The sequence below is a fragment of the Ranitomeya imitator genome, chromosome 7 (assembly GCF_032444005.1).
Source record: "Ranitomeya imitator isolate aRanImi1 chromosome 7, aRanImi1.pri, whole genome shotgun sequence".
NCBI lineage: Eukaryota > Metazoa > Chordata > Amphibia > Anura > Dendrobatidae > Ranitomeya > Ranitomeya imitator.
The window spans coordinates 210,395,271-210,409,564 of NC_091288.1; the positions used below are offsets into that span (position 1 = coordinate 210,395,271).

The 14,294-nt window shown below is 47.9% G+C and overlaps 1 protein-coding gene across 1 annotated transcript; it reads right to left on the bottom strand.

Annotated features, from left to right (window-relative positions):
- Positions 1-86: 86 nt before the first annotated feature.
- On the bottom strand, positions 87-13,812 carry SMCR8 (SMCR8-C9orf72 complex subunit). Its single transcript, XM_069734659.1, has 2 exons — positions 11,450-13,812; positions 87-3,455 (listed from the first exon to the last, which is right to left on the bottom strand). Exons 1-2 carry the CDS (start codon positions 13,642-13,644, stop codon positions 3,002-3,004), a joined length of 2,649 nt encoding a protein of 882 aa, XP_069590760.1. The 5' UTR covers positions 13,645-13,812; the 3' UTR covers positions 87-3,001.
- Positions 13,813-14,294: the final 482 nt, after the last annotated feature.

Genomic DNA, 14,294 nt, shown 5'->3' on the forward strand with positions numbered 1-14,294 from the left:
GCAGGTTGTCAGATGATTGTGGTAGCCACGCCGGCCCTCATCCATCTTTCGCAGCGCTGGATGCAATAATCAGCCGTATCCATGAGCCCAGAGATAAATCCGTCATTTATTCAGGTGGATTTGGCAACAGACTACACAGTTTTGGGGTCATGCAGCGGGTTTTTGTGAGCACGGATGGGTCCTTGCATGCACCAATATAACGGAGATATATCTTTGGTACACCAGCTGATCTCCAACTACAACTCCCATCATCCTCTGGTGTAACAAAGCTGCAGGAAGCGGAAGGTTTATATTGCTGAACCCGCAGTGGTGGTGTGAACCCTGAGTGTTATGGTGGCACCAGAGCAGTGGGGTTACCGTGAGGCCCCTGCACCTCCAGCGAGCCGTGGCCAAAGGACAAACAGGAAAAAAAAATAAAGGGGGCAATCACATCTACGTACGGGGTTAAATACCCAGAGCGTTCACAGCTTTATAAAGAAATACATTTCACATTGAGCTCATTTACAGATGAGACTGAACCAAAACAGCAGCAGTGCGAAGTCAGTGCCGTGGAAAGTCCACTAATGCCACCAGCTGCGAGGATTATATACGTTTCCACTAGAGGGTGCACTGCAGTTGCTGTTCGGGGCGCTTCTTCCTACATGCTTCCTGCAGCGCATGCTGAGACTTTTAGTTCCACAGCAGCCAAGACACCTAAAGACTATGCAGCCTCTTAAAGGAGAACTGTTCTTAATAGTTAGGACCCAAGTCTGAGCTCCCACTGTAATCGACTGAGCCCCCCAGACAGACTGACATCGCCCTTTCACCGGTGACGGCTCCGTTCACGGTTCTGAGGCGGAGCTTGCTCCTGGTGTCATGCTCCGCCCTCCAGACTCTGCCCCTCCCACTAGACCTATAAAGAGGGCGACAATCCTTCAGTCTAGGGCAGGGGTATCAAACTGCATTCCTCGAGGGCTGCAAACAGGTCATGTTTTCAGGATGTCCTTGTACTGCACAGGTGATAATTTAATCACCTACACAAATAATGAGTTGGTGATTAAATTATCACCTGTGCAGTACAAGGAAATCCTGAAAACATGACCTGTTTGCAGCCCTCGAGGAATGCAGTTTGACACCCCTGGTCTAGGGTAACAGTCAGTCAGTCTCCAGCTGTGTTGGAACTATAATTCTCCCCCCCCCATGCTGACAGCCATAAATAAAACACTACAGAGGTTGTGTAATTCTGTACTTAAAAGGGGTTTTCCACAGAAAGCAGTTTTGCAATTTACAGCCACTATTGAGTCCTAGGAGACCGACCACCACAGCTTGGCCAGGATTAGCAGGTAACTGCGCGCTCCAGAGATCGCAGCAGCGCTTACAAGCTCAATAGGAAGAGATTGTAAGAGCTGGCAGCATCACTCCATTCAGAGATCTATGAATGCTTCTTCTCCCTGATGGCAAGCAGTGCTTTTACCTAATCATGCCTTATCAGCCGCCTCGGGAGCCTGTCTTCTTGGTAAACGCTCTGCTTGCTGTCAGTGAGTGAAACGATTCACCCATTTGTTTTTTTTTCAGTTCCTCACTGATCATTTCCACTCACTGCTGGCAGGCAGAGGTGGATCTAGACCGAGAAAATCAGATGGTGCTGATGCAAATCTGACTTAGTAAACCTCTGCTTACCAAAGCCAAGTAAAAACATTCACAAAACTCCAATGCTCTGATTTCACCAAGACTGGACATTAATTACTACATATAGCAAGAGCCCGTTCTCATTCACTACAATAGAACATCTGGTGCGACTGATCGGCTGCATGTGATCCTGACAGCGGGCGACATTTGGCACCAGAGCTGCGCTCCTCACAGCGCCCGACGGTCGGTCACACATGATCCATTAGTGCAAGTAATGACATAAGAAACCGCATGGACGGGAGGCTAAGAAAATAATAAATAAGACGCAAACAGATATAACACTGAGCGGGCGGACGGCGAGTGCGGGGGGCCGCTAACGCTAAAGTTTAGCTCTTATAGTGCTGGAGCGTTATAACAACGGATATCAGTCAGGTATGATGTAAAAGGGGAAAAAAAAAAAATGTGCTCCGGAGATACGTGATAAGAAGGAGAGGTTCCTGCACTCCTCAGTAAAGAAACGGCTGATAACAGGGAACAATAGATTATTCAATCCAAAAAGACATTCCGGAGGTGAAATTTACAAAAAATGGTTTCCATCATTGGAATAACTGCTGTAACGCTGCCCCCTATAGGACGGATCTTGCTAAAAATAAAATCTAGGAAATTGCTAAAATGTGAAGTTTTTTGTGCTCAGATACCGGGGTGAAAACTTTTGCTGCTACTGTAAATATCAGTGCAAAATCTCTGCAGTAATCACACAATACATTTCCCTGGAAAACTACAGAGTGTGAACACAGCCTAAGAATACATTTACAAAGGCACCTGTACTGGAGGGGTTTTTGACATGATTTTTCTAAAACTTTATGCACCAAAACGGAAAAAAAAAATGCCCCTGTAAACCCATACATGGAGGAAGATATGTGACAAATTAGTGATTATGGTGGGGGGAGAGGATTTCTGAGTGGACAGAAGTGGCTGATAACAGGGAACAGTAGATTGCACTCACCAGCACTAATAGATGCTAGACTTTAGGGTCAGTGTCCCTTTAATAGCAGATCTGACACGACTGGTCACCGGCTCCTTTTTTTTCCCTATAATAATCAAACTGTGACTGTTGTTGCGAAACTACAACTCCCAGCATGCCTCGAGAGCTCCTGGCACCAGATTTGACAACTGGCTCCCAGGGCATGCTGGGAGTTGTAGTTTTCCAATGCCAGGACAGCCACAGGTTGAAAACTACAGACCTAGGTCATCAGTAGTAAAAACTGGCGGAGACAATGTGACAAAAAACAAAAGGCTAAAAGGTAAATAAAGATTCTTCTCTTGTCCGAGGAGCCCACCATAATGCGCAGTCTTATACATCCACACGTGTCTACAGGGGGCGACCGATGGGTCAAATCTTGTATAAAATGCTGGGGATGTAGTCAAATCTGAGCACATGAAGCAGCTGCGTCCCCGATTCCCGCAGATAATGCGTTTTGAGCAGTTCCGAGAGGTATTCTACGATCTTGCTGTCCTCGTGGGAGAGGCCGAGGAGCTGCTGCAGGAAGGCGGCGCGGCGCTGCGTTATCGACTCCTCGCTCTCCTTCTCCCGGATGGGCAGGTGGACGTGGTGGCAGAAGGTGAAGAGGAAGGCCTTGGCGCTGAGCTGGGTCAGCATGCTCTGCACGTGCATGTAGTAAGTGCTGCCCTTCCTGATCTGTGTGCGGTGGTCTGCCACCCTCTGGAGGAGCGTCCCCCTGTACACCGGGCACCGCAGCGTCTTGTTGTCTGCATCCAATATGCTGGCGTAGCGGCTGTATCGGCTCAGGGTGTGCAGGGTGTTGGATCCGGAAGGAGAGACCCCCCTACGAGATGAGGGGAAAAAAAAAAGTTATTAAAGTTATTAAAAAGTAACAAAGTTATTAAAATGTAATAAAGTTCTGCAACTTTTTAACTACATGTCACCATTAAGAGTTCTGCTTGCTGTCTGTGAATATAAACTCGCTTTTATAGACAATGATTCATGATGGACATGACCAGGAAAATGTTTGCATTCACTGACAGCTAGCAGAAATAGTCATCATAACCCCATTTCTGCCCAAAGAAAATGTTTTTTTTTTCGGTTTTGCTCCACCCAGGCCATGATGTCTGTTGGGAGTGTAATCTAGCTCCTACGTCAGGGTTCCACTCTGGCCTCCTATACTTTTTTTTATTTCAAATAAATTTTTATTAAGAATAACAAGGCAATTAACATGTTACATTTACATTTTCAATATAGAGTATTTCCCCCCCCCCTCCCCTCCCCCTTCAAACAGCCCCCTTCGATCCCAAAGCCCCCCACCCAACAAAGCAGCTCATCTTGTTAATTACTACCATCATTAAAGGGAACCTGTCACCTGAATTTGGCGGGACTGGTTTTGGGTCATATGGGCGGAGTTTTCGGGTGTTTGATTCACCCTTTCCTTACCCGCTGGCTGCATGCTGGCTGCAATATTGGATTGAAGTTCATTCTCTGTCCTCTGTAGTACATGCCTGCACAAGGCAAGATTACCTTGCGCAGGCGTGTACTATGGAGGACAAAGAATGAACTTCAATCCAATATTGCAGCCAGCATGCAGCCAGCGGGTAAGGAAAGGGTGAATCAAACACCCCAAAACTCCGCCCATATGACCCAAAACCAGTCCCGCCAAATTCAGGTGACAGAGTCCCTTTAAAACAATAGAGTATCTAATCCCTCAACCACTCGTATAAGCCACACTTCACATTACTATCCCATAGCAATCCATGGAGACCACATTTTATTGAACGTTTCAGTTTTCCCTTTCTTCTTATAAATCCCCTTTTCCAGTGTCAGGCCCTGCTTCACATACTGGAGGAACTCTCCTCTTGACGGCGGCTCTTCCCTAATCCAGTTTCTAGCTATCACCTTCCTAGCCATGTACAACAATCTGGCTATAGCTATCTTTAGATGTTTATCCACCCCAATCTCATCCACGCATCCCAACAAACAGACAACTGGATCCCTTGGCACCGTGCATCCATACGCACCTTCCATACGACTCAAAACTACCACCCAGAAGGCAGCCAACCTCGGACATGTCCACATCATATGGAAAATGTCTGCATCCGTAGGCTTACACCTCGGACATTCAGAGTCATTACCCAATCCTGCCTTATATAGCACCATCGGAGACCTATAAACTCTGTGGATCACATAGAGCGGTGACAGTCTATACGGTTCACTCAGCGACAGTCTTGGGATCCATTCCAACACCGACTCCCAAGTCTCGTTATCTATTGGGCCCAAATCCCTTTCCCATTTAGCTCTTGCCATTATTGGAAACCCCAATAGGAAAGTGTGCAACAGATCCCTGTACAGAGTGGATATGACTCCTCCAGTCGTCCCGTCATTACACACATACTCCAGTACTATATCCCTTTGAATCCTAATACCTCCGTTCCTACTCTGAGCTCCAAAGGCGTGCCTCATCCGCAAATATTGATACTCCCCTGCAGACCCAAGACCAAATTCCGCCTGCAATTGGGAAAATGATTTCAGTTCACCTTGTTCAATTATTTGATACACATACTGAATCCCTTTGCCCAACCATTCTATCAATACCCCTAATGCCTCAAATTCTTTCAGATTGTTATTATGCCATAGCGGCGAGTATCTAGTCAAGTCCGTGATCCCACGTATGTGCCTCAATCTACTCCACAGCTTGCGTATCAACAGCAAAGTCGGGTATAGCTTCCCCAAACTCTCCAAGGATCCATCCTCCAAACATTGCACCACTGGCCTTCTTTTTGTCACCACCTCCATCAACCGCTGTACCGCTCCAGATGACCCCTCATGCGCCCAGCCCCTTAAATGCTGACTCTGGGCTGCAAGAAAGTACAACTCAGGGTTAGGCAATGCCAGACCCCCATCATCCTTGGGTCGCTGAAGTGTCTCCAGTTTGATACGCGGATGTTGCCTCCCCCAAATCAAGTTCCTAAACAGAGAGTTGATCTGTCTAAATTTCCCACGTGGTATCCAAACCGGCGCATTGTGAAGAATATACAGTATTTTCGGCATCAGAATCATTTTGATAAGATTCACCCTGCCTACCACAGACAAATGTAGCTTGAGCCATGCATCCGCTTTTGCCTTGAGGGCACCCAAGATTGGAGTCAGATTCTCATGTATATAGTCAGTGACCGGCATAGATACCCATATTCCCAGGTACTTAAATTTACTCGTCACCTCCAGTCGCCCGTCCTCCAATGCTTCCCCATCCACATCGTCCACCTTAAACAAGATACAGGTCCTTCTCAAAAAATTAGCATATAGTGTTAAATTTCATTATTTACCATAATGTAATGATTACAATTAAACTTTCATATATTATAGATTCATTATCCACCAACTGAAATTTGTCAGGTCTTTTATTGTTTTAATACTGATGATTTTGGCATACAACTCCTGATAACCCAAAAAACCTGTCTCAATAAATTAGCATATCAAGAAAAGGTTCTCTAAACGACCTATTACCCTAATCTTCTGAATCAACTAATTAACTCTAAACACATGCAAAAGATACCTGAGGCTTTTATAAACTCCCTGCCTGGTTCATTACTCAAAACCCCCATCATGGGTAAGACTAGCGACCTGACAGATGTCAAGAAGGCCATCATTGACACCATCAAGCAAGAGGGTAAGGGTATGTTCACACGTTCAGGATTTCCATCCTTTTTTTTTCAGGACAGTTTTTTTAAAAAACTGCAGCTCTTGGCAGAAAACGCAGGTCCTTTTTTTGTCCTTTTTTGATGCGTTTTTGATGCGTTTTTTGATGCGTTTTTTTATCCTTTTTTTACTGTGTGTTTCCTAGGAAGCTTTTTAGGGCTAAAATGGCTGAAAATACCCTAACCCTACCCCTACCCCTAACCCTATCCCTAACCCTACCCCTACCCCTAACCCTATTCTAACCTTAGTGAAAAAAAAAAAAAAAAAAAATTCTTAATTTTTTTATTGTCCCTACCAATGGGGGTGACAAAGTGGGGGGGGTGTCATTTACTATTTTTTTATTTTGATCACTGAGATAGGTTATATCTCAGTGATCAAAATGCACTTTGGAGCGAATCTGCCGGCCGGCAGATTCGGCGGGCGCACTGCGCATGCGCCCGCCATTTTGCAAGATGGCGGCGCCCAGGGAGAAGACGGCCGGACGGACACCGGGACGCCGGGTAAGTATAAGGGGGGGAGATTAGGGCACGGGGGGGGCATCGGAGCACTGGGGGGGGGCATCGGAGCACGGGGGGGGGCATCGGAGCACGGGGGGGCGGGATCGGAGCACGGGGGGGCAGCCACACTCCGCCCACGCACTTCCGCCCGCTCCCCCGCACTTCCTGCTGCAGCGGTTCTGCACATCAAATCGCAGTAAAACCCGCAGATATATTTTTGATCTGCGGGTTTTACTGCGATTTTGACCTCACAATGGAGGTCTATGGGTGCAGAACCGCTGCGGTTCAGGAAGAAGAATTGACATGCTCCTTCTTTTTTCCGGGAGCTATTCAGCGCGGTTTTTTTTTTACAATTTCCGGACCATGTGCACAGTGTGTCCTGTTTTCCATAGGGTACAGTGTACTGTACCCTGCATGGAAAACAGCTGCGGAACCGCAGCGGCAAAACCGCCGTGGTTCCGCGGTAAAAAACGCACTGTGTGAACATGGCCTAAGACCCAGAAAGAAATTTCTCAACAAATAGGCTGTTCCCAGAGTGCTGTATCAAGGCACCTCAATGGTAAGTCTGTTGGAAGGAAACAATGTGGCAGAAAACGCTGTACAACGAGAAGAGGAGACCGGACCCTGAGGAAGATTGTGGAGAAGGACCGATTCCAGACCTTGGGGAACCTGAGGAAGCAGTGGACTGAGTCTGGTGTGGAAACATCCAGAGCCACCGTGCACAGGCGTGTGCAGGAAATGGGCTACAGGTGCCGCATTCCCCAGGTAAAGCCACTTTTGAACCATAAACAGCGGCAGAGGCGCCTGACCTGGGCTACAGAGAAGCAGCACTGGACTGTTGCTAAGTGGTCCCAAGTACTTTTTTCTGATGAAAGCAAATTTTGCATGTCATTCGGAAATCAAGGTGCCAGAGTCTGGAGGAAGACTGGGGAGAAGGAAATGCCAAAATGCCTGAAGTCCAGTGTCAAGTACCCACAGTCAGTGATGGTGTGGGGTGCCATGTCAGCTGCTGGTGTTGGTCCACTGTGTTTCATCAAGGGCAGGGTCAATGCAGCTAGCTATCAGGAGATTTTGGAGCACTTCATGCTTCCATCGGCTGAAATGCTTTATGGAGATGAAGATTTCATTTTTCAGCACGACCTGGCACCTGCTCACAGTGCCAAAACCACTGGTAAATGGTTTACTGACCATGGTATTACTGTGCTCAATTGGCCTGCCAACTCTCCTGACCTGAACCCCATAGAGAATCTGTGGGATATTGTGAAGAGAAAGTTGAGAGACGCAAGACCCAACACTCTGGATGAGCTTAAGGCCGCTATTGAAGCATCCTGGGCCTCCATAACATCTCAGCAGTGTCACAGGCTGATTGCCTCCATGCCACGCCGCATTGAAGCAGTCATTTCTGCCAAAGGATTCCCGACCAAGTATTGAGTGCATAACTGAACATTATTATTTGATGGTTTTTTTGTTTGTTATTAAAAAACACTTTTATTTGATTGGATGGGTGAAATATGCTAATTTATTGAGACAGGTTTTTTGGGTTATCAGGAGTTGTATGCCAAAATCATCAGTATTAAAACAATAAAAGACCTGACAAATTTCAGTTGGTGGATAATGAATCTATAATATATGAAAGTTTAATTGTAATCATTACATTATGGTAAATAATGAAATTTAACACTATATGCTAATTTTTTGAGAAGGACCTGTAGACTTACTCCAATTTATCCTAAGCCCCGACACTGATCCGAATCGTTCAATAATCCCAATGGCTCCCTCCAAGGATGCAACCGGGTCAGCCAGAAATAGCAGAATGTCATCCGCATACAACGCCACCCTTTCTTCAATCACCCCATATTTAAACCCCGTCATCTCATCAGACTGTCGAAGCGTAGCGGCCAGTGGTTCCACCGCCAGAGCAAACAAAAGGGGGGAAAGCGGACACCCCTGTCTCGTCCCTCTAGCCAATTGTATGGTCCGTGACAACTCCCCGTTTACCCTAACCCTGGCCATCGGCATCGAGTACATTAATTGAATCCATGATATGAACTGCGGTCCAAACCCCATTCTTCGCAACACCTGCCAGAGATACCCCCACTCCATACTATCGAACGCCTTGTGAGCGTCTAAAGATGCAATAACTCTCTGGCCACAGTTATCGGCTTTGAGTTGCAAGTTCATATACAGCCTTCGTAGATTAATCGCAGTTGACCTATCAGGCATAAAGCCAGACTGGTCTGAGTGTATCAGGCCAGAAATAACACTTGTCAACCTCATCGCCAACACCTTAGCCAGGAGTTTAACGTCGATAGTAAGCAAAGAAATTGGCCGATATGAATCCGGCTGTGTCGGGTCTTTCCCCTCCTTTGGAATCACCACTATTGTGGCCTCCCGCATAGATGCCGGTAGCCTTCCACCATTCGTAGCCTCTTCCAAGACCGCCTTCAATTTAGGGATCAACACTTCCCCCAAGCTTTTATAAATTTCGGCAGGAAATCCATCTACGCCAGGCGCCTTCCCATTAGCCATCGACTGCAATGCCCGTCCCAGTTCCTCCTCCGTAATGGGAGCCTCCAAATCCTCCCTAGCTGTGTCACTCAGCCTCGGGAGCTCCAACTCCTCAAGGAACGCCACCGTGTCCTCCATTGACCCATCTACCCGAGAGGAGTATAAGTCTGCGTAAAAATCTGCAAAAGTCTCCAAAATCTCTGAAGTCTCAGAAACAGCAACACCACTCCCAGTCACCAAAGAGTGAACAAAGGAAGTATTTCTCTGGGCAGATGCCACCAGCGACAGCAAATGACCCACTGATTCACCCTCCTGGTAATAGGCCAAATTCATGAATTCCCTCTTCCTTTCAGCTTTACTCAGCAAGACCGCCTCTAGCTGGCTTTGAGCTGCCTTTAACCTCCTCCCAGCCTCCAAAGTACTCATTATTACCATCTCATCTTCAGCCACCCTCAGCCCATCTATCGCCAACCTCTCTGCCTCTCTCGATTTCCGCTTACACCTGCTAATATCCCTAAACAACAGCCCTCTCAAGTACGCTTTCATGGCTTCCCACACAGTAAGCACATCTACGCTACCCTCATTTATCTCAAAAAATTCCACCAATTCCTTCTTAATCTTCTCCAAGTCTATACTGTGTAGCCAATTAGGGTGAATTTTCCACTCCCTTCTGCTCCCGTTCCGTGTCCCCACTGATCGAAATTCCACCTCAACTGGACTATGGTCTGAGAGAGCCCTAGGTAAATATCTCACGTCCCTTACCATCGTATCTAGTAATCGGTTACCCAGTGCCAGATCAATCCTAGACAGCGTACCATGAGCTGGTGAGTAGCATGAATACGCCCTTTCCCCGATATGCCTAACTCTCCATAAATCAACCATGCCCACTTCCCCAACATAAGTCCCAAACGTAGTGGTATGTCCCGCCGTCCTATTCTGGGGGGTTTTGTTCTTATCCCAAAAGTCATCACATATATTATTAAGGTCGCCGATAATTAGTAATGGTAACGGTCCCCAGCGCTCTACCCTCTCCAGCACCTCTCTTATCTTCTTGCTTGAGTATGGGGGCGGAATATACATGGCCACTATACACATCAATACTCCATTCATTTCACATTTCACCACCACATACTGACCATCGACATCCTCTTTTACCATTACCTCCTCATACTGCACCCCCGCAGGTATTAACACAGACACACCCCTAGAGTACGTCGAGAAAGTAGAATGATACGCCCTCTGTATGGCCTCCTATACTTTACACTGCAGCTCTGCTCGCTCAGATTAATCCATTACGTGGAAAGGCGACTTCAGAGGATCAGAAAACGGCGAGGACCATTCTTACATTATGTCAGTGATATAGAAAAAGCGACTCCCTGCAAAAAGGGGGAAGAAACGGAACAGGAGGTCGAGGACACGGAGTATTAAGTTGTGTAATGGCTTCCATTACCGCCATCTGGACACAGAAAATGCAGAAATAATCAAATAGAGAGAGGACTTGATTTATAACTGTCGGACCCGGAGGATAAAGTAGGGAGCCCACCTCTGGAGAAAAATCTTTTTTTTTTTTACTTAAATGCATGAATTTTGAGCTAAAAATTACTTTTGCAATTGGATTGTATTTAAAATTTCTAGAGCCTCTGTATTTTGCTGACTATGAATGAGTTAACTGAGAATCTGTCAGTGAGCACATGCTGATAAGAGTTTTCAGCTCTATTTTCTGAGCTCCTCTAGGCTGATTTATGTTCTTGCAGCACAGGAAATATAAATGTACAGGAAAATGAAAGCAAAAGGTATTTAAAAAAAGCCAATTGCAAAAATTATATTTAGTCCCAAGTACAGGCATTTAAAAGGAGATATTGTTCCCGTAATTGGAAAATACCTTTAAGGATAACGTAACAAGGGATGAAGATCCGCACATAGAACAGGAGATGAATTCACTGCACATTTCTCCTCTATATAGAAAGAGATGAAATCCACAGTGAAAATTTGCTCCAGAGATTCTGAGTGCAGGTCAATTACCGCCCGGAGGATGAGATTTCGTCCCCACAGCCAGTACTCCGCTGGCACTGCGCGTTTAGAGCCAGATTTTTGGCACAAGTATGGGGACGTTTCTCAGGGTCTTTACCTCTGAAGTCCAATCAGTTTCCACTTCTGGAAGTCCATGACGTGCAGGGGGGAGGTCTCCCACATCTTGATGGGTTTGGCTACGTGTCCATTATTGGGGACAAACACGGACAGCGCCGTCACAAGTTTTTTCACAAAGGCTTCGTCTTCACCCAACACGACGAGGGTCCTCCCGCTAAGCAGAGAGTAAATGGCGGGGTGAGAGAAGGGGTACTGCCTGATGAACATCAGAGCGTTTTGGCCAGCTTTCCTTTTTTGGCGCTCGGTGATGGTGGCGACAGGGGGAGGGGAAGGGGTCCTATCGGAGCAGGTGGAGGCGCCGCTCCTGTAGCTGGTGGAGTCCTCGTCCAGAGTCATTTTCCCACCGTCCCTGCTGCTCAATAGGTAGTTGGACTCTGGAGCAGAGAAGCTTTCCCCGGATGGGTCGTCCACTTGCTCCACGCAGAATTTCACCGGACCGAACGTATGGCTGATGTGCCTGCCGGGCTGAGGTGGCACGCTGACTACGACGCCATCGCTTGGCACAAGATCTCCGGCTAACTCGTCAAGGATGGGACTCTCAGTCCGTATACAACAAGCCGGGTCCACCGTCAGATCGACCTCGTTGGCTTTATCGTTGTCCTCGAAAATGGCACAGTCCTCGCCCTCGGCAGAGGTCTCCTCTTCGTTAATGGCTATTTGGTAAGAGGCTCGGAAATCTTCGGGGATCACAGTTTCGGATGTACAAGTACTAAGGACTTCAATACTGTCCTCGCTGATGGTCCTCCGGCTGCCGGATTTCCGCCTGGACTGCGGGCTCGGATGAAGCGTCAGGCACGGTTGACTCTCTGAATGGACGAGGAGCGTAGACTTCTCCGTCTGTAAAACCTCGATGCTCTCTCCACTGCTCACACTCCCTTTGGTCTCCGCCTCGAGACCCTCTGTGTTGCTGGTCGCCTCATCCTGGTCATCGTCAAACGCCTCCTGCTCAATTTTAATCCGCACAGACTCCACGCTGGACTTATAGGACTCCACACTGACTGACGGCTTCATGTCTTCCTCCACTTTAGCAGCGCTCGGCTGGTTTGAATATTGCCTGGCGATGGGTTTAGGATCCAAGGTGGAGACGTCCTCAAAGAGAAAGTTTGTAATGGCTTGCTGGCCCAGGAGGGTCCTGTCCAGGTGGCTCATGATTAAGTAGCTGACGTCGCCCCGATAGCGCTTCTCGATGGCTGTTAAGAGGTCCATTGTTTGGGTGAAGAAGTAAACGTCCACCAGCTCCTCCAAGGTCTTCAGCTTCTTATCGAAACATTTGGAAGACTTGGCTTTGATGAATTTGGGGGTGTAGGAGGAGCGAGGGGTGTAGACCTCAGGGTCATCGTCGTCACCTTCATGGTCGGAGGTGGTGACCGGGTCCGGCACGTACGGCTGGTAGTCCTCCCCCTTTAGGTGTCGGTATGGGTAGGACTGGATCTGTCTCAGAAGGTCCTGGTGCTCGATCATGGACTTCTCCACATTGGCCAGCTCGTTGGCCTTCTCGATGGCCTGAGTGGTGTAAAAACCCTGGTGGTCCGTCTTCTCCTGCTCATCCATCTCGTCCAGGAGGACGCTCCGGGTGTAGTCCAGGTCCTTCAGCTTCTTCTCCAGCTCGTTGGCGAACGCTTTGCGGTTTCCGGTCTTGAGACATTCGGACGCCTTGGAGAAGTCGCCCGAGAGCTGCAGGAACTGATCCATGATCTTGTCCTCGTCGGTGGAGATGTAGGCCATGCAGAAGGGGCGCACGAAGCCTCGCGCTTCCAGGTCGTACAGCGTCAGGTGGTGCACGTAGGCGAACGCCCCTTCCTTGGAGTCGCCCAGGACCACCTTGGAGTCCTCCACAAAGTTCAGCTTGGGGTAGGAAGACCCCGGGGGGTGACCCACGAACGAGGCCTGGTAGTCCACCGACATGATGCGCAGGGAGAAGTAGTTGAGGTCGAAGGCGCCGCGGACGCGGGGGTCGTCGGGGACGGTGAGAAGAGGCTGCGGCCCCACCTGCTCCGAGAACTCCGAGATCAGGATGAAGTCCCTGATGAATTTGGCCCCCGAAAGCCGGGACCAGGGGCTGCTCTCTGGAAACAGCGGCACCGAGTACTCCTCTGGAAGCCCCGGGGAGCCCTGCAGGGGGGAGTCATACTCCTCGTCTCGGGTAAACGCCACCACATCCGGAGAGCCGATCATCTTGTCACAAACACCTCACAGGGAGGGCGCCATCTTGAATTGCGAACCACATGACATCCCAGTGACGTCACGGATTCCCGCTAAAGTAGCACAAGTCCGGAGCATATGAGAGAGAAACCCGGCAGCCAGGGAGATACCGTCCTTCCTTCCGCATCACCGGAGAGACACGAATGCCGGGAATTGTAGTTCTGACACGATCACATGACTACTACGGGGTCCGGAAAGGGTCAGAAGTAGGTCACGTGATCAACCAGTGACGTCACTCCTGAACGCGTCAGAACGAATTCTCTCAAACTAGGCTGTTGTGTCCACAATAAGTTTAGGTCTTCTTCACTTACTCCGAAAAACGTAACAAAATAAAAAAAAAAACTTAAAAAGAAATAAGAAAAATTACCAGAAATGCATGTCGGGAATTGTAGTTCAGATAAAGGTCACGTGACTACTTCCTGGCGTCACTCTGGCAGGAGACTGCTTGTTTACATCAAATTAGAATATATTATACATATTAAGAAGTATTATTCATTGGTAACCCTGAAGATAACATGAACATTGAGAAAAAAAAAGTAAGTAAAAAAATAACACTAATGCATGACGGGAGTTGTAGTTTTGAATGCCGATCACATGACTAAATCGTGACGTCAGTGCCGGCA

Bases quoted from the DNA above. Each gene is read 5' to 3' on its own strand.
- SMCR8 (XM_069734659.1), bottom strand. From the start codon at position 13,644: ATGATCGGCTCTCCGGATGTGGTGGCGTTTACCCGAGACGAGGAGTAT. The intron at 3,456-11,449 runs GTAAAGACCCTG...CTCATCTCGTAG, and splicing joins AAACTGATTGGACTTCAGAG to GGGGGTCTCTCCTTCCGGAT.